Source organism: Pristis pectinata, chromosome 19 (genome assembly GCF_009764475.1).
Source record: "Pristis pectinata isolate sPriPec2 chromosome 19, sPriPec2.1.pri, whole genome shotgun sequence".
Classification (NCBI taxonomy): domain Eukaryota; kingdom Metazoa; phylum Chordata; class Chondrichthyes; order Rhinopristiformes; family Pristidae; genus Pristis; species Pristis pectinata.
This window is the reverse complement of record NC_067423.1, coordinates 34372050-34393354: the sequence shown is the minus strand read 5'-3', so window position 1 is coordinate 34393354 and position 21305 is coordinate 34372050. Positions and strand designations below refer to the sequence as shown.

Sequence of the window (21305 nt, the reverse complement as noted above, 5' to 3'; positions counted from 1 at the left end):
CCATGTTGGCTCTGGAGTGATTCTTCTTGGCCACTCTTGGGACAGCTAGGTCTTCGCAATGCAGGATTGGGATCCCCATCAGGGAATTCTTTATCTTTACACTGCTCTTCCCTGTTCCACACACTCTCTGCACTGCCGCGGGCCCCATCACCCCTAATGTCACTGTCAACCATCTGAAGTCCAGCTTCTGCTCCCCTGATCTGATCTCCTGAACATTTAACCCCACAACCTGCCAAGCCCAGCAATGGAGACCTTCAACCCTACCTCCAGAAAACTTCATCCTCTCCCTTTCTCCTACTGCCTCCTCTTTGGCCGATCATTGGCTCAATCCCCAGTTCCCTTCCTGGCTTGATTATTCTTCCCCTGCACCACTCCATGTACACCCTGACTATAGCACAAGCCCTGATTGAGCCTACATCTATCCTGACTAACCCCCCCCCCTTCCCCCCCCCCCCCCATCCTGTCCAAATCTGTCCAAATCCTGGCTTAGGCCCAACTCTCTGGCAGGGCATTTTAAATTGCCAACCAACAGTGGATGTCCCATGGCATTGCCCAACCAGTGCATCCATCTGGGTGTACTTGAACTTCAAAGCCACCGCTCCATTCCCCACATCCTTTGCTCAGCTGGTCAGAACAATAGGACAGAAGGATGAGAGCAGTCAAATTCTCCTTCTCACTCATAATGCCACTGATTAAATACAACACAGTGGTGCAGCGAGTAGAGCAGCTACCTCAGAGCTCCAGCAACCCGGGTTCGATCCTGACCACATGTGGCATACATGTGGAGTTTGTAAGTTCTCCCAGTGAATTTGAGGGTCTCCTCCAGGAACTCCAGTTTCCTCTCACATCACAAAGATGCAGGTTGGTAGGTTAATTCCCAGTTCTGATGACAAGTCTCTTGGCACAGTTGCTGCTGTGTGTTTCCAGCATTGCACCCTTGCTCTTGATTCCACAGGACAGGAAACACTGTGACCTATGAAAACCCTTTTAAGGATTTAGATGTCTTGATTCAGAACTCAGTGATTTTCTTGATGTGCTTGACTTTTTATGCTTGTTTTTTAATTTATGTCAGTTTAACAGAGCATTTCATGTTCACTCAGTTCTTTGAATGTTCGGTCAGTCCTTCACTGGACTGAATCATACAGCACTAAAAGCAACAATTCAGCCCATGGTCTCTGTATAGGACATTAAGGTTGTTCACCTTGTTATCTGGTGTAGCCATTTATCAATCATGACTAAGGCTAGGAACGTATGTTTAAATGTGGAACACTCAGCTATTGGAGGGAATTGGTTGTCCAGATATGTTCTTTAACTGACACCTTAAAAATCAATTCATTTGCTGATCTGGGGCACACAGCCTTTGGGAGATCTGACCCATGGAACTTGGAGATCAGATAGATGAGACCATTTCCAACTGTTCACTGTTGGGACCTAACATTTCAAACTACATAGCAGTTAAAAACATAATGAGCTAAAGTTGCTGTTGTGGTCTTGGTTGCTCCTTTTGCTCTCGTGGGAACATGTTTTGAATGTACCTGAACTGTAAACTCTCTGAAAGTCCCACCTTGTTTATTTGCTTACCTGCCCTTTTTTAATATCAATCCATCAGGGTCAGATTCTCTTCCAACTCATTGAATTAGGCCCATATCTCAGTTTCATATTTTATTGTGTTGCTTATCGTAATCTACTTCTTGTGATATTGTGATTATTTTTCCCCAGTACCCCCAACAAATATACTCTATTTGCCTATTATCCCTTGTGAAAATATAGTGACATCAAAAGAATTGCTTATGCATATTTCAGTAATGTTTCCCCCTCTTTACATTACTACTCTTGTTCATATTAAATAATTGAAGTCGCCTGTAATAACCGTTCTATAAATATTGCTGCTTTCTCAAATTTACCTGCAAAATTGGCCTTCCATCTCATTTTCACTATTTTATGGTCTAAAGGATGTACCCAAGAGGATAATAATTCCTCTATTTTCCATTAATTTCAACCAAATACGTTTTTACTTTGTACTCACAATGACCAGGAGCAGTATCGCTGGCCCAGATATGGCTGTCAGCAGCTTGTGAAGGATGCTCATCATCCACTACACTGACAATTCCTCACATAGCATACACGGGCTTTTAAGCAGAGTCCTTGGGTGGATTGCCTCTGCAGAGTACCTGTGACTTGCATGATAGAAGGACATAGAGAAGCAAATCCCTTCAAATAACTAGTACGAAAAAACTTCACTGAAGTACCAGGAAGTATAAATTGGATTTAAACTGTACAGGGAAATAAAACAAAGATTAGGAAAGAAAGAGGATGAGGGAAAAGGAAGCATACAAGTTAATAAGTATATATTTACTTTTAAATCTCCTAGACTAATTAAAATTAGGATTTAGTCTATACTTTTAGAATTAACTTTTCAAGGCCAGAAAGGCTGGATGAAAGGGCATCATTTCTGGAATCTGCATTTAGATGGACATCTACAGACTCCATATGTTCTTTTCTGATTTACCTCATAATAAAAATGCTCACTGTTATTCTCAATGCAAGATCTGGGCCAACATCTTTAATGAATACTCCCACGATTCCTCTTTATTTTTCCCCTTGCTATTCCTGGAAAGTTTGTGATCAGGAAGATTAATCAGATTCCAACTGTACGTCAGCCAGATGATGGTTCTCCCTGACCTGCTGAATATTTTCAGTGGTTTTTGTATTTTTATTTCAGATTTCCAGCATCTGCAGATTGATGGTAGGTGTCAGGGCTGAGGTGGGCATATGGGGAGATCACGCCAGAGATCAGTGGCAATGGTCGATCAAGAGATTAATGATGGGGATGGTGGAGGGATTCATGACCAGGACATTATGTCAGATGCACAGAACTTGGACCCGTTCAGGCCAATTGCCTTTAAGTGAAGCCTCACATACATTGCATCCATTGGATGCTAATGTGTTATGCAAAAGATATCCTAATCTGAGAGCACTAATTGGAACTTGGGTAGTATCTGGCAATCACAGCTCCCTTTCTAGTTGGTGTCATTAGCTTTAATGTTGTCTTAATGTCTGTATAAAAGCAAAGCTGGGCAATACTTCCAGACCATTTAAAAAAAAAGAAACTCTCTGCTTCAAAATACAACAGTGGAAGAACATTTGTTTTTCCATCTATTCTTGTACGATGGTCAAATCTTTAACAACATTGAATCTGGTAAAACACAACACATGTTAGGGTAAATTTAGATTAGTTCTCTAGCTAATAAACATTCTGAGTCAGCTTCTAGAAATAATCTATTTATTGTGAATTGCCATTTTCATAATACATTGTTTTTAAACATTTTAAATGAAAAATGCAGTTGCCTAATACGCCGTAACTAGTTGTGGTGTTCACAAAATGGCAAAAAGCAGATGATTTAAGATAAAAGTTGCATAGTTTTATTTTCAGACCTATACAATAATTGAGTGCATTTGCATTTCATGTTATATGTAAACCAAAAAAAATACAAAATGGTTCATAGCGTAGCAGTTGTAGCACACCTTTGGGTTGACTTTTCACCTTTACTTGACTTTATGCAGAGATGACTAAACACAGGAGTGATATAAGTCTCTTTTCTCATTCAGTCTCAACATGAAACTGTTCCAGTTTAGCATATTAAAAATTCCAAATTCTTTCCAAACCAAGACCTTTACACTCTTCTGTATTTGTCACATATGCAGATTAAGATACAAATAAAAGTGTAATGTATCAAAATGTATGTGGTACAACTCCTGTGACATGCATAGTGGAAGTTCAGTGTTTCAGAGAACTCATAACCCCTTCTTTATCTCTTAATACCAGGTCTATTGTCCTATCTCCTTGCAGACACACACATCAATGCATACAAACACGCACACATGCACACACACTCATACCTTAAAATATAATGATACTTTTTTTTATAATTTTGAGGCAGATTCTATATCTTTTGTTTGTTTCAGAATTCATTTTGAACATCTAAGGCTTGATGACGGAACTAAATTTCGGCAGAAAATGTGAACATTTCAAATACACTGTGATGTAGGCTGCTATTTGGTTTATTGCTGAATATATGATCTAGCGTTTTAAGCTAGTTAAAAGCATTCTATTTTTGTTACACTACAAAGCTAGAAGTTGTGATTGTTATCTGTAATGAATCACCTTTGCTCTATGTTCCTCCATTCAGAGCAAAATGAACCAATCCATAATCAGTACCACTATTACAAATCAATTTTAAACCTATTAAAATATATTTAACAAAAATGCAAAAATTATGACATATTAGGCAGAGCACTCTAAATTGAGGAGAAAGTCCGATAATAAATCGTATTGGTTTTAACATTTAGCTCATCAATGAATTCATGATCAAAATGTTCTTTTTGCTATAACTAATTTTGTTTTAAAGTATGTATAATCAATTTTCTAAATGTTCAAATTTCACAGCACATTTCTTTTTTGCAATAATGGTAACTTTGATCTGTACAAAGGCAATATACCTATGAACATCAATTGCAGATACAGATTTGTAATGCAGTGATATTACACGTGGCTTTGGCTGGGACAATGTGAAACCATTTGTTAATGAAATATGACATAAATATAAAAAGCTCAGCCAGGCGTCTCGGAACCATGTGGGTCAGTATTCTGTGAAGATTTCTTTAGGGTTAATTTTCATAATGTGCCATCCCTGCTGAAGAAAAAAAGAGAAATCAAATGTGTTCTGTGCCAGAGATAAAGTATAAGTAGTTAAAAACCAAACATGATCTGCAGTTTGGAAATGAGCCATGTTAACATGTCATCTGACGAATGGATAAAAACCATTGAAAACATGGGTTTATATACTATTGGCATCAAGCATGAATCACAATTAACAGGGCCTGAAAATCCAACAATACTTGTCCAGCAATACTTGCCAAGCAAATCCAACCTATCTAAAAATGGAAGATCAAAGAACTCCTGTTCCAGTCACTCAACTTCCATGGGGAGCAGAAAAAATTGAGCTGATTCAGGAATACCTGGAAGCTCCTTTTTGACTTACCACGTGCAAGTGAGCAGAAGACCAAAGTAACACAAAACTCCTATTCTGTAGTTCCAATCAATCCTTCCACAGCAACGTGAATTTATTAAAAGTACTGACGTTTTAAAACACACACATGTGGCTCTGATGTAATATCCCTGATGTAGCATGTAATTCTCTATATGGATTGGTTACATAAGCAGTAGACCTCTTATTTTCCTAATTAGAAAGTAGTAGGTTTAACAACTTGCTGTCACACAAGACCACTAGCTCAGTTGCTGAATTCTTAATACAGCTTAAAAAAAATAAGAAACATAAGTTTAATTTATAAGTTATGATGATTATGGAAAACTAACTGCAAGATGGAGAGATTAGGAGCTAAATGTTCCAGGGTACTTGATCATTAGACAGTATGGAGAGTGTGTAAATGAGAGGCAATATTGTCTGGTAACCAAACGACTCAGCCCTTTCTATCAACCCAGACCAACCTCTCCAGGACCATCATGAATCCAAAATATTTCTATTCTTCTAACTAAGCAAGCATGAATTCTAGCAACATTTGCTCCTGGCCCCCAAAGGAATCTGGACTGGAAACATACCAACATGAAATTATTTGGTCGACATGGACCGAAGGGCCTGTTTCCATGCTGTATAACTCTTATCTTATATTTCCCCTTATAATCTGTATGTTTATATATACATCTTGTGCGTCTGTATGTGTCTACATATATATATGAAAATATATAAAAATGCAAAGAGAAAAAAGCAAAGCAAATCAATGGATGAGAACATGTTATTTGGTTACTTGCAATGTATGGTGCATATGAATGTAAAACCTACTGACAATGCTGTGATTTGCAGCTTAATCTCCAAAGTGAAGATTGGGTAAAACTAAACTGCCTGTCTGCAATAGCATCTCGATGCCTAAACCCTAGCTAGATGCCTTTTGGAGATGATATCTCCATAGTGCTGATGGTTCATTACATAATACAAGGTTTTTGGCTAACTTAGTAGTTTACATTCCAATCTAATTCTAGCATCATCAAAGGAATTAAAGAAAACATATGCCATTTTCCATAGGAGGTTCTGTTACACTGCCACTATTATGGAGGAAACTTTTGTTTCAGTCTCCAGGCTCTCAATACCTATTAATATCCAGTTGTGTGCTTTAATTAGTAATCATTGTCTAGGATTAAATCCATCATCTGGATCTCAGCATTTTGTAGGTTTGGTTCATATCTCACTTTAATCTTTTTCTCTCCAATGAAAAACAAATCAATTTCTAACTCTAAAACAAGAAAACAAACATTAAGTGCAAAAAAGCCTTGTTGCTCCTCTCTCAGAGATTTGACAGAAAATTAATTCCCTGACAAACAACTGTCATGTGGTGATAGGAATGACACAGAGAGCCAAATACAAAGGAACAAATGGAAACCTGAATCTAAGGTGATGAACTAAGTCAATCAGAATTAATCCAAATCAAGATATTATCAACATTAGCATTTGAACACAAGGCATGCAGCTTTAAAAAGTAAATGAGAAGCACAAGTTTAACTTATAAAGTATGACGGTTATGGAAAACTATTGGGAACAAAACAGTCCAGGCTACTTGATCATCAGACAGTATGGAGATAATGGTAAAGGGGAGGCAATGTTGTCAAAAGACAATAACAGCAACCGAAAGAATTAAGAATTGGTAATTGGATTATTATTGTCAAATGTACCGAGATACAATGACAAGCCTTTGTTTGCATGTCATCCAGACAGGTCATTCCATGTAAGTATGTTGAGGTAGCATAGAAGGAAAAAAAAACAGAATGCAGTGTTACAATTACAGAGAGAGTGCAGTGCAGGTAGACAGGGGTAGTTGAAGTGTAATGGGTAGAATCAAGGAACTTGTAAGAATGTGGTACTCTGATGGAATGTGCCCACAGAGATCTCAGCTGTAGCAATATAATGGTAGGAAGTATAAATACAGAGACTAGAAAGCATGAACCAAATAAGAATTTATTATATAGCGAGAATGCAATTTCTACGTAGACTGAGACTTGACAGGTGGTAAAGACATTGAATATCCAGGAAGTATTTACAGCAGTTTTCCACAATAAGATGATTTTAGATCTGACAATGTTACAGTTCATAACAGCAAATAAAAATCAGAAAAAAATGCAGATGCTGGAAGTCTAAAACAAAAACAGAAAACACTGGAAAGAATCAGCAGGTCAGGCAGCATCTGTGAGAGAGAAACAGTCAACGTTTCAGGTTTGCAACCCTTTTATCAGAACATCAGGAAAATAGTTCTGACAAATGGTTGCAAACTTGAAATGTTGACTATTTCTCTTCTCAATGGATGTTGCCTGACTTGCAGAGTGATTCCAGCATTTTCTGTTTTTGCTACAGTTCATAACACATTTAGTGATGGGCAATGGATCAGAATTAGTGAACAATTCTACCCGGTGGCTCTGACACCCACCATTATGAAGTGCTTCGAGAGGCTGGTTATGGTGCGCATTAACTCCAGCCTCCCAGAAAACCTCAACCCACTGCAATTCACCTACCGCTGAAACAGGTCTACGGCAGATACCATCTCCCTGGCCCTACGCTCTTTTCTGGAGCATCTGGGCAGTAAAGGCACCTACGTTAGACTATTGGTTATTGACTATTGCTCCACCTTCAGTACTATAATTCAAAGCAAACTCATCTCCAAACTTTGAGACCTGGGAGTCAAAACCTCCCTCTGCAACTGGATCCTTGACTTCCTGACCGACAAACCACAATCAGTAAGATAGGCAGCAACACCTCCACCACAATTATTCTCAACACTGGTGCCCCACAAGACTGTGTCCTCAGCCCCCCTACTCTACACCCTATACACTTATGACTGCGTGGCCAGATTCTGCTCTAACTCCATCTACAAGTTTGCAGATGATGCCATGGTAGTGGGCCATATCACAAATAACGATGAGTCGGAGTACAGGAGGGAGGTAAAGAGCTTAGTAACATGGTGTCATGACAACCACTTTTTCCTCAATGCCAGCAAAACAAAAGAGCTGGTCATTGACTTCAGGAAGGGGGGTGGTGCACACGCTCCTGTCTACATCAACGGTGCTGAGGTCAAGAGGGTTGAGAGCTTCAAGTTCCAAGCTTCAAGTTCCTGTCCTGGGCCAACCACATAGATGCCATGGCCGAGAAAGCTCACCAGTTCCTCAACTTCCTCAGAAGGCTAAAGAAATTTGACATGTCCCCATAGACCCTTAGCAATTTTTATCGATGCACCATAGAAAGCATCCTATTTGGATGGCTCACAACTTGGTATGGCAACTGCTGTGCTCGTGACCACAAGAAACTGCAGAGAGTTGTAGACATAGCTCAGCACATCACAGAAACCAGCCTCCCCTCCATGGACTCTGTCTATACTTCTCGCTGCCTCAGTAAAGCAGCCAGCATAATCAAAGACCCCACCCACCCGGGATATTCTCTCTTCTCCCCTCTCCCATCGGGCAGAAAATACAAAAGAATGAAAGCACGTACCACCAGACTCAAGGACAGCTTCTACTCCACTGTTATAGGACTATTAAATGGTTCCCTAGTGCAATTAGATGGACTCTTGACCTCACAATCTACCTCGTTATGACCTTGCACCTTATTGTCTACCTGTACTGCACTTTCTCTGCAGCTGTGTAATGCACTGTGTAATGAATTGATCTGTATGAATGGTATGCAAGACAAGTTTTTCACTGTATCTCAGTTCATGTGACAATAATGAACCAATTCCAATTCCAATTTCATCAGTGTGAGAACATTCTGAAGACAGTAATCATAACTTTATATTTGATTTAAAAGGAAGAGGGACAGACACAATCCAGGTTTTATATTTGCATCAATATAATTTCTTAAAAAAACAATAAACTAATACTACAGTGCCATCAATGGGTAAATGTATAAATAGTCAGGAAATGGCAAAGTATTTGACCTGGTAAAAAAGTTATATACCCATAAAAGAGATTGCAGATGGATAGATAAGCAACTTGTTTGCTAACAAACTTAGGTATCAAAAAGGTATCAAGCTAAAAGACTTCCACAAGTACAAAGAATAGTAGAAATTCACTTGACAGAGTTTTTTGATGAGGTGACGAGGTTGATTGATGTAGGTAGAGCTGTGAATGTAGTCTACATGGATTTTATTAAGGCGTTTGGCAAGGTCCCTCATGGGAGACTCATCCAGAAGATTAAGATGCATGGGATTCAAGGTGAATTGGCTGTTTGGATTCAGAACTGGCTTGCCCATAGAAGACAGAGGGTGGTGGTCGATAGGACTTATTCTAGCTGGAGGTCTGTGACTAGTGGCGTTCCTCAGGGATCCGTACTGGGACCTCTGCATTTAAGGTGAGGGGGGAAAGTTCAAAGGAGATGTGCGGGGCAAGTTTTTTACACAGAGTGGTGGGTGTCTGGAATGCATTGCCTGGGATGATGGTGGAGGCAAATACAATAGGCGCATTCAAGAAGCTCTTAGATAGGCACATGAATGTGAGGGAAGTGGTAGGATATGGACATTGTGTAGGCAGAAGGGATTAGTTTAGTTGGGCATTTTATTACTAATGTAATTGGTTCGGTACAACATTGTGAGCTGAAGGGCCTGTTCCTGTGCTGTACTGTTCTATGTTCTAGTTTGCCCAAGCTATTATAGGCAAAAATAGATATAGAAAAAGTACTGAGGTGTAAAAAAGGAATATGAGAAATTGTCAAAGGTATCAATGCTAATAGCAAAGGTTTTTGTATTTTATGTTTTCATTGAAATAGTGGAATGCATGTCCCTGTAAAGGAAAATGCTGGTGCAATCTTAATGGAGGAGAAGGGGATGGCAGACATGTATTGCCTAGGAAGTAGACTTCACCCAATTTTGGTGCTCTAGATTGGTGCCAAATTTGGCTAAATTGGATGTCAATAAAAAAATTGCAAAAAGTTGGGTGAAAATTAAATTCCTTTCAAAGAAAATTCATTATCATTAAAAAGTGTTGCATGATTTATTAGACAATTGTACAGAGGTGGCGGAAAGTGGAAGGGGTGTGTGGGGATTGCAGCAGCACATGTGGCTACAGATGGTGGTCCCCCAACACAGGGAGTGTGACAATCCTGTTCCTTGCTATAGGTGCCCCCACATCACCAACAGCGAAAGGGCCACAGATGGAGGCTTCTGAGACCTGAAAGCATGCTTCAATCTGTACACTGGGCTGCCAGCAATGAGACCTTTAAAATATTAAAGTGACTCAGGAGTACTAATATAAAATAAAAATAACGTTCCAGTAGGGATGCTTTAAATACCTCATTATTCACTACTTTCAGTATGATGTAGACCTTATTTTATTGAGAGTTAATAACAACGGTAGTTCTTGACCTTTTGAATCAATTTCTGCCATGAAGAAATTAATGGGTATTGTATACGTTGGTGAGGTCATCATGAGCATGAAATTCATTGGGGAAATGATACCCTTGTTAGGATGAGTCACAGCTCGAAGTACCTAGTCTAATTTCCCAACAGGCAGACTTCAATAAAAATGGGAACAAATGCTTCAAAACAGGAATAAAATTCAATGTTTTGGAAGTGATATACACATGGAAAACAGGTGAAAATGGGTCTGCTTTCTGGGTATATATGTTTTCACAAGACAAAGCACCTGTGACACAAGATAACCTGAAATAAGTTGAACTTAATAGATATCATTCATGCAAGCAGTAAATGAAAACCATTTTGGGACTCAAGGTAGATAAATCTGCAGGACCAAATGACTTCCACCCCATGTATTCAGGCAAATAGAGGAAATTGCAGATGCATTAGTTTTAATTTTCCAGTGCTCTGAAACTAATAGATAAAGCTGGAATTGGGGGTAAATGTGGTAGCATTGATAATTAGTTTTTAGGGTAGGTGACAAAAGAGTAAAGAAGAGGGATTATTCCTAATTGCCAGGAAGTGTCAGGTGAGGTTCCGCAGGGATTTGTTTTGGGCCACAGGTCACTGTAGATATGTGGATGAAAAGCTGGAAGTCGATAAGGTACAGCAGAACATGGCAGATAAATTTCAACGTTAGGAAGTATCAGGTCATCTACTGATAAATCAGGTACTTCCTTAATGTTGAGGGTCTAGGAAGCTGTGGAGGAGCCATGGGATCTTAATGGCATTGAACACAAATCACTAAATCCTACCATGTAGGTATAAGAATTAACCAAAGAAGCTAATAGAATGACAGAAAGGTTGAATACTAGCATGGGGAAGTAATGCTTCATTTGTACAGATCTTGATCAGACCCCATCTGAAGGACTGCATTAATTTTTGGGTATTACATTGCAGGAAATATATTTTGGCTTTGGAAAATTCACCAGCTAGAAAAAAACAACTTTTTCAGGAAGCGAGCAAAGAAATAAACCTGAATGAGATGGGTGTATGTGATAATCAAAAGGCAAATTATGGGGTGTGTTGTATTGGAAAGTTAAAATATAAATATTCATCAAGTCAGGCAACGTCCAGTAGAGAGGAAGAGTTAACATGATCTAAGATGGTTCTCTCCCAATGGATGCTGCCTGCCCTTCAGAATATTTCCAACATTTTAGGTTTAAATGTGACAGACAATACATTTTGAGTGAAAATCACTAAAATGCTGATGCTGGCAATTAAGGACAGAAAATGCAGGAAATACTTTGCAGATCAGGCAGGATCTGTGGAGAGAGAAAAACAAGATCTCTCTTTTCCAGGTCTGATGAAGGATCTTCGACCTGAAATGTTGACTCTCTTCCTCTTTCCACAGATGCTGCCTAATCAATTTTGAATGCCGTGGCTGTAAATTGATTAACAGTCAAATGTTAAGCACATATCAATGTGAGAAGACTTAAATTTTACCCTTACTTAACTAATGTTCTAATGAATGGCCGTCAATGTTAGAATGTTAACTGTTTTATTCTTTGTATCGACTACTTCTGTTTAGTATCCCCAGCATTATCTGTTCTTACTATAAATATGTTTTGTCCACAGCTTGCAGTAGCTTAGTATGTAGAATGAAACTGAAATCTATATCTAAATAATCACTCTCACTAATATCTTCTGAACTAATTTTGCAATGTGTCTTCAGTCCCTGCTTTTGAAACTCTAATCAACCCTGTGCAATTATTGATGCCTGGCAAGTTGTTAACCTTACTCATTTTGTTCAATTGTCAAGAACAATACCCAGCTGCCGTAAGGTACACTGATTTGACTCTTGTTTTCTTCTTGGTATCCTGCATGAGGCACTTTTAAATCCCATTGCGGCTAAGGGTGATTAACAGTCAATTTTGACATGCTCTTCATTTTAACAACACATGGTCCCACATGTGATTGAACAAGCACGGTTCAGATTCCTATGTCTATTTAAATTTAGACAGTACAATGCAAAGCTGACATTTTAACATGTTAAAATATTCTCAATGAGAAATAAACACTTGATTTATCACTTTTTTGGTAAATATAGTAATTTACAATTGAGCAGAGAAACAAAAGATGTACTGACACATGGCCAGCCATTTATCACAGTGGCTTTTTTTTAGTTGCCCTTTGAAGGGTGAGTGTACAGTTTGTTCCTAATGCTGTCACTTACCCAGTTTTATGATTTTGCAGCCTTTCTGCTGACGCATGTTAAACATTATTGAAAACACCATAAAAATCTATTGTTCAGCTGCTAGCATTCATTAATAATAACTGTCAGCATAGACTGAAATAGTGCTGTGAACATATTACAAGTACCTGGCCATAATGTTAAATTTCCAATTGAAGGATTTATGAAAGTCACTTACCATTAGTGTAACTACGGTGATCCCCTGCTGAAACTGACTTGAATTTACTTCCAGCTGTAACCTAGGTATAACAAAGGACAATAGTCATCATTTTTCTAGTGTTAAGTTATACCATTTTGTGCCCAACTCCTCCTCCCCAGCAGTACTCCCTTCAATCAGTTTTCAGATTATCTATCTACTGTGCCACATCTGCAGATGAAACATGACCAAGTATAGTTTTAAGCTAGGTTCATTTAAAAATATATAGTTTTAAAAATATAGATGCAATCACAAGAGGGTTGCCAACTCAATAAATGTCCTGATGTTATTCCAAACAGAACTTGTGTACAAGGTTCCTCTGCTTGTTTGGAAGGGAGAGAAAGACCTAGGCACTTAGAGCTTGCAAAGGGAATCCAGGCCTTAAGATACAAAATTGTAGTCCGGTAATATGTTCTATTGGGAATTATTGAACTTGTACATTAAAAATCCATTCTAATTGTTTTACAAGCACTTTTCTACATAGCACTGAATACATTTTTAATCCCTCTTTTAAAAGAAAAGATGGAAGAGATTGTTGTTTGCAAATTCTAGAAAGCATCACTTACCCAAAAGTTACTCTCATTATCACTCTTATTACAACAAATCATTGCTTTGTTCATTATGGCACCCTGACTAATTTTCTACCTAGTTCACAGAATTGGCTTTTTTTTAAAATTCTTTCAGAGAGACATTGGGTCACATTAATTTTATCAGCTTGGGGCACAGAAGCTTGAAGGGGTTGGAGCCCATCTTTCATGACTGCAATAAATTGTTCACAGTTTTTCATCTAGTAGTCAATAGATTATGAGTTGCTTGTGCTCAATTTTTCAAAGTTTTGGGGGAGTCAGGAGGTGAGACATTCATTGCAGAGTAACTTGCTTGTGCCTCGTCTTCGCAGTTACAGTATGAACCTGGCTGGTTGAGTTAAATTCTTTGGGCAATGATGATTCCCAAAATATTGATAGTCTTAAATTTGCTGCCAGTGAAGTTAAACTTTGGGGGAGATGCCCCTGTATTTTCTTCCTTGAGATGGTTCAGGAGTGGGCTAACATTTTGTACTCACATTGGCCTTGACCATACTGTAGGATCACATGAGGTGCTTTATGATTTTAGGAATTAAACTCAAACTAACTGTGCCCAAAAATGACAAATAGAAGAATATCGATTAAAAACCAGCTGAACATTATTGGATCAGGGACATCGTGATGGGGAACTTCTTCACAGTGGTATTTTGGCATTGTGTTAATTGGCCTGCAATCAATCACATCTTCCTGTGTGATTCAGGCATGAGTAATCACTGGGGGGGGGGGGGGGGGTGGTTTGCTACAGCTTCTTGTTGTGATATTGATTGAATGCTGTCTTAATGTCGGGACCAATAACTCTAATTTTTCCTCCAGCATTTAGCATCAGTGAATGTTAATGTCGAATAGATGTCACCTAAGGTAACTATTGATTAATCCTCTCATTGCTTTGCTGATGACTGACAGAGCAGTAATTGGCTGGTGGACAGGACGTACCTAAGCAATTTTCACATTGCCAGGTGAAAGAACTGGAGGGAGGTGTGGACAGTATTGGTGTCATGTTTTCAGCAACACTCTCATGACCTTTCCTGTGTCCAAAACACTCAGTACCTTTGTAATGTCATATAGAGGGAAACAAATAACTTGGCAAGGTCCTCAAGGTGATGCTGGGTAGAGTTGTTCACATGGCATCTTCTGCTGAAGGTATCTGTGTACACTTGATCCCTGAGCCTTGCACTGAAAATGGGGATTAATCTTTCACAGAATTAATGCAGCTAAATTTGTCACCCATTACCTAGTCATTACTACTATTTATAATATATTTTCTTGTTATTGTTTTGTAACTTGCCTGAATTCCTTAATGGAATATTAGAGGGGTCATTGGAAATCTTTCAGGAATCCATTGGGATTTTAAGTAGAATCTGGCTGCCTTAATGGTATTTTTTATGTTATCAACCCACAAATTATCATGATGGGATTTAAGTTCTCAAACATATGATTTGCTGGTTCAGAAAGGAGTTACTCTCAAAGGCCTTCTCCACGATAAAGCATCTCCTCAGCTATCCGCCCACTCTAGGGTTCTCTCCAGCTTCTTCCTCTTCTTTTTGCTCCTTCATTACCACCTATTTTCCCCTTTAGTCTTTACCCAACAATACTAAGGCAGTTTTCTCTTTCCTGTTGTGCTGTGCATTCGCATCATTTTCCACCCCTCTTTAGTTCATTTTCCCTATTCCCCCTTTATTTAATTTTGAACCATTTCCCCTTTCACTGCCAACCACTTCCGAGGCATCTATTTCCTTCTTTCTGGTACATTCTGGTGCCCCCCCCCCCCATGCCAATCATTTCTCCCTCTTCTCCCCTGGTAATGTAGTTTCTCTTACATACTTTCCCTTTGCAAGTCATTTTCTCTCGTCTGCACCCTCCATTTACAATTCCTTAGCAACACACAAAAAGCTGGAGGAATTCAGCAGGTCCTCATGGAGGGTCTCGACCCAAAACATCGACTGTGCATTTCCCTCCATAGATGCTGCTTGACCCATTGAGTTCCTCCAGCTTTTTGTGTGTTGTTTCAGGTTTCCAGCATCTGGAGTCTCTTGTTTCTCCTATTATGATTCCTTACCCCCTTTCCATCAATTCTGCCCTCTGTCCTATCCAATTATATCCTCCTTTTCACCTCTTGCCACTATTTTCTCATCTGTTTTGCCAGCCGTTTCTCCTCACCCCCTGTATGTGTCAAATTCAGTCACCACACTCCCCCATGCTAATGGCTGAAATTCCCGTCTCCCTTGGGAACTCCTTTTCTGAAGATGCCACCTGCCCAGGTGAAGGTTTGGGATACTTTTGCTGGAGAAGTGTTAACAGGGGAGATGTGGCCCAACCAGTGAATACTGGAGGAGCCAAAATAGGAACCAAGTCCCAGCTGGAGACCTTCTTGCCGAGATTGTTTTACCAAATACAACAATCTGACCGGGCCTAAATAACCAAAAGACATGTATGGTTGGCGGATTGGTCATGTGGCATGTTAATGTACCAATACATAATATGTAGTGGTGGATACACATTCACACTGATTATCATAGAATCACAACACCAGGTCTACACTGACCATCAAGCACCCATTTGCAATGATCCCATATTTTAAAAATTCTCCTTGCATTCCCATCCACTCCTCCCAGATTCTACCACTCACCTACACATGAGGGGTATTTTACAGAGGCTAGTTAACCAAATTATGCTTGCTCCCTGACTTTGCAAAACCCTGGGCAGAGCCTAGACACAGTTCTCCAGAGTACAGCTGGCAATTTGAACACCACAGTCTAGAAATTACTCCATACCAATCTTTTTTAATGACAGTGTGCATCACTGAAAAGCTGTTTGTGAATGTCCTATAAGATTTAGAACTTCCATGGCAAGCTTTAAAGAACAGCGTGTTATTTTTTGTCAGTTCCAACATGGCAATCTGTACTGATATGCTGCAAGTTCTTGCATTAGTCAGCGTGTAGCTAAAAAGGGACATAACCACAATACAGTCAGAACTCTTTCAGCTACAGGAGAGGGCTGCTACTCAATGAATTGTTGTCGTAATGAAGGGAGGGCAGGTTAGGAGGGTGTTCCCAAGGGGTTGACCTGGCCATGAAGGTGAAGAACAACACTTGCTGGAGGAACGTTCTCTGTCTTCTCCAGACTCAACAAAGCACTCCTGGTAAGAGGTCCTCTGTGAGGTTGTGATTGCAAGTCTGCACTTTGGGAAAACCTGTGGTGCAGGTAAATGACCAGGTCCTGTGGGCTGGATGGAAAAATAGATGAAGTCTTCTGTCTTTGAATGTCAAGTTTGGGTGAAATCCCTCATGCAGAGGGCAGCAGCCTGGAATAATCCTGAAGTTGGGAAGCTGAGAGTGACTGTGACTATGATTGTGACTTTGAGGTCATAGGAAGTGAGAACAAAAAGTGCAGATTGAGTGTTAGCCCTTCAGACAGCAGAGATTCAGCGGATGCAGTATTAGTAAAACCTAGTTGTTTTGTGCATAAATTGGAATGTTTTCCAGACCAGCAATGTTGGAAAACTCACTGCAGGCAGATTTTTTTTATATTGCATGACTATTGGCATCATTTGGGAGAGCTTTACGTTGAAAGGAAGTGCTAGGGAGGATGAAAGACCCACCAAAAAATGAGAAGGCAAACTTCCCAATGGATGCTAAAGCACCCAACATTGATCCACTCTGGGTTAACGTGATTTTCAACAGCAGGGCACTGTTTTTTTTTGGAGCTACGTAAACCAATTTCGAGCCAAGTGATCCTGGCTGGAGCAGGGATGTTGATCTTTGAAAATTTGATGATAAGTGGACAGGAATAAAGTTATATGACTGTCTTGAAATGTTCACTTTGTTCCATGGTACACTAGTGGTTCAGCAGGTATGTGAATGTACTTGAAAGATTGGGCTGGTTGTAAAATGACAACAGTCACCAACGAAAAGCAGTCACGTTCAAGTGACAGTGAAAACTGACATTTCAATCCAGCTCATCTGACTGACATTTGGGGGTCAAGATCTGATTTTGACTGTTTGTTGGTGAATGGAATTTTTAACTTTTGAAGACCCATTCTGATACCAATTTGCTCTAAACTTTCTAATACTGTTTCTTCCTTATTAATCTTAGCACAAAATACCAATCAGAACTTTTCTTCATTTTGATAAGTTACAGGATTAGGATCAAAAATTTCAGTATAATATTTGGATTATCACTAATAATATTTAAATAGTTCCCTGGTGGACATCTTTGTTTTGTACAGCCATTCCAGGGATGTAACAGTTTACATCTTTGACAAAGTTGGAATGGGCATGAATATAGATATATCTTCTATCCAATGATGACCTTAGAAGGGGTGGCTGATTTTCCGTTGGAAGAATCAGTTTTATTCTCCCATAGGTTGCGCTTGCTTGATACATCTCCTGGCTTCACATCCTGGAATTAGAAATACAAAAATTGTAAGATCTCAAAGCAAAAGGAATTTGCAGAACTATAACACAAACACAGGAAATGGGACATTGTGCACCTTTTCACGACTTTGTGATGTGTTCAACACACTCATTTAGCTTTCACGTGCAGCAGAAGGAGAAACAAAGCACGGTGCAGTTCTGTTAACTGGGCATCACCCATGTGTATGATTTTGAGAGCAAGCATTTATTATCATAATCTGAAGATTTGCAAATTGTGTTGAAATTAACATCCATCAACGTATTGTGGTAACAATGGTATCTAATTACACACATGCACAATGCTGCTTATACTTTCAGAATTCATAGTTTGCTATCTTTTGTGAATTTAGCACAAATGTGAGATCAAATGAACTCTGTTGTTGTATCGAGGTAGTTGATTTACACAATGCAGTTCAACAAGTATTATTCCAACAGGTCTGAGCTCAATTCAAAGAACTTCAAAGTTAGCATTGCAACCCAGGTGCCGTTACATGTAATGCAGCAGAAATTAAAATCAGCCATTTGTTGTAATTGGCAACTGTCCCAAGGTGGAAGTTTTATACCTAGGCAACAGGTTGGAAATCTGCCCCAATGATTCTACAACTAAAATGTAATAATGGACAAAGGGCACTCAGTTTTGTTGCAGAGAGAATGCTTTGGAGAACCTATATAGTTATGAGAAATGGAAATCACAAAAATCTGCATCACAGAATAGAACGGAGGGGTTAAAAACTTCAGGAAAGATGTATATAGTTTTTGGATTTGCTTACAGGATGTGGACAGCATTTATTGTCCATTCCTAAATTGCTTCCTGAACTGAATGACTTGCTGGGCCAGTTCAGAAGGTAGTTAAGAGTCAATTATTTTGTTGGATCAAGATTCACACTGGCCAGACCAGGTAAGGCCAGGAAATTCCCAATACTAAAGGACATTAATTAAACACATGGGTCTTTATAACAATCTGCTCCCTTGATGGTCAACATTGATGGCACACTTTTTCCCATAATTATGGACTTAATTATTCTCTTGAATTTGAATTACTCAGCTGCCATGGCAGAATTCTCTCTGAATACACTTAAGTTAATCACCATCCTGTACAATTTTTGAATGAAAGGGATTGCATATATTGTTATTTTACACCTTGCTGAATCTTTTCTCTAATCCCTTACACAGCACATAAGGGAAATCAGTGCTTATTGGACATATTTGCCTCAGTTTATTAAATGCACAATACTACAATTGTAAAGCTTCCTCTTACCCCAACAGTCTTTCAGTCTAACATTGAAATGAATGCACAATATGACTTACAGCCCAATAAAACATGAGTACATACTCCCAAACCTCTAAAAAGAATGGTAGATCTTTATATCTGGGAGTCTTTCAGCAATTGTTGAAAAGAAGTTTCTTTCGAAAGAAATCTGACAATTGGCAGGGATAACAGATTACCAACACTGTTCTTTCACCTCTGGCACCTGGGTTTAAATTTAGTGCTGAGTGAGATAATATGAGCAATCAATAAAGAATGATTTAGCTCTGCTTTTCTTCACCCTTGATAATTCTCTCTCAGTACAGCGTGTTCTCTGGACTCAGCAGTAGGCTTCAAGTTTTCTGCCCACTTTTTGGTGATTCACAATCTTTGTTTTTTTTAAATGATTGCTGAATCTTCATGACAGAGGAGGACTGACATAAATGTTTTATGTGGAGGCATTCCTGTTCTATGTGAATGTGACCAGAAAAACAAGGCAGCACTTACCAGTTTGTGTTCTTCAGCAAGAGAGGTAGGAAAAAGCACTGAATTCCAAATGTGCTTATTTTTCTTTTGACGTAAAAACAAAATTACCTTTGCATTCTATTTAACACTGCACCTTAACTGGAAGTAATGAATTTTATCCCATCTATTACTGCAAAGATCTTCAGAAGATATAAGTTCCAGACTCAAATAAAAGATCTGAGGGCAGATAGAACGATAGTCAAGGGTGCCACGAGTACATCTTGTAATCAATTCCATTTATATAACTGATGCAGAGGACTTTTAACTTTTGTTCTGATGTCACAGCTGGGAAATAATGTGACAGCAGGAGGTGGGGGAAGAGCCAGCATCATCAACATCTCATCCAGTTATTCTAAAGTCGATGCTTTGTGTATACATTGATTTGAACAAGCTTGTCAAAAATAATATTACACTCCGTCCTGCACAATATAAACGTAGTCCTGGATAAACAATAAAAAAACAATGTAGATTTACCTGATTATTGACAAGAATCTCTGACCACCAGGAAGTAGAAGAAAGAAAGAAGGAGAAGATATGCCAAACCGGAAAGAAATGAACGAAGGTATAAAGAAAGGAAGTGGAGGAATCAACTGGGCAAGAAAACAGGAAAGGCGAGTGGTTAATAAACTTTACACAAAGTTCTTATGCTTTAAACAAGTGCAACATATTTTGAGTTAAGTGCAGAGTCTCATAAGGTTGATGTAAATGAATTATGGAAACATGCTTCAAGTTGCAAAACTGGTCAGTGGTAATTTAAACTTTTAAACTCCTTGCAGCTTTCAGTTCAAAATCTTAAGGTGTATAACATCTCCCTCTTGTGGAGAATGCAATAACTAACTGTGGAGCGCACATTATGCCAATAGTTTTATTTTGTATTTTACGCCTTACTGTTCAAAACTATGCAAACCATGAAATATACGTGGTTCTTTTTATTAAATGTAAACAGTTCTATGTTACCATCACACCTCCCCCTCCAAATACACAGGCAAGTTCAGCTGAGCTTGTGACTATTGACGAGTGCTTTTTATCTGTCTAATAATGATGCACGTCTGCAGGGCAGAAATAATACCCATTTTCCCCTGCAAGTGGAGCTTTGCTTCCACCAATAGAAAAACAGTGATCTGAACCAGTGAAGGTTAGAGTCTCAGTTGATGCTGTGAATGAAACTTTAGGTCCTCTGGTCTTACTCTGAAAAACTGTTTCTCACATCCGTTAATCACCTCCACCTGCTGTAACATAATGTTAATAAGAATGTAGGCAAACTTCAATCTAGCCCTTTACTCACTCAACAGCAACCTATCTCATCCCTGTCATGTTTAATGGTTTGGGACTTTGGTTTCCCCCAGTGTAACAAAAATGTATTGGGTCAGATGACAGTGGATAACGCCTGCTGCCCAGAATTGCCAGCCAGTCTCCAAGTAGCAGTGATTACTTGGCCACGTGCAATGACTGTCTGCACTGGCACTTTCCACCATCAAGTCCAGTGGCCAAGGTCTGGCTAACTAGGCTGTAGATGGTGAAGTATGGAAACAGTACTCTTGGAAGCCCTGGGCAGCAAGCAAAGCTTCTGTCATGACTGCCAGTAATTTAAGCAGTCATTAAACATCTCTGATATCCAGAGACATTTAAGGCCCTTACAATTCAAGTAAACAATTAGACAAATAGAAAGTTAATTAAAAAC

At 39.1% G+C, this 21305-nt stretch overlaps 1 protein-coding gene across 7 annotated transcripts in view; it reads right to left on the bottom strand.

The window, feature by feature from the left end:
* Nucleotides 1-3266: 3266 nt before the first annotated feature.
* The window catches only part of LOC127580360 (non-muscle caldesmon-like), a 186350-nt gene continuing 168311 nt past the window's right edge, over nt 3267-21305 (bottom strand). For 5 of the 7 annotated variants that reach the window (XM_052033708.1, XM_052033710.1, XM_052033709.1 and 2 more), the window contains 3 exons: nt 17750-17839; nt 12840-12900; nt 3267-4694 (listed from right to left, as the gene is read on the bottom strand). In XM_052033708.1, the coding sequence (XP_051889668.1) occupies nt 4669-4694; nt 12840-12900; nt 17750-17839 (177 nt within the window). In that variant the 3' untranslated portion in view covers nt 3267-4668. Of the gene's footprint in view, nt 4695-12839; nt 17840-20098; nt 20215-21305 lie in introns of those variants that run through there. The other 2 variants (XM_052033711.1, XM_052033713.1) reach the window with 2 other exon arrangements.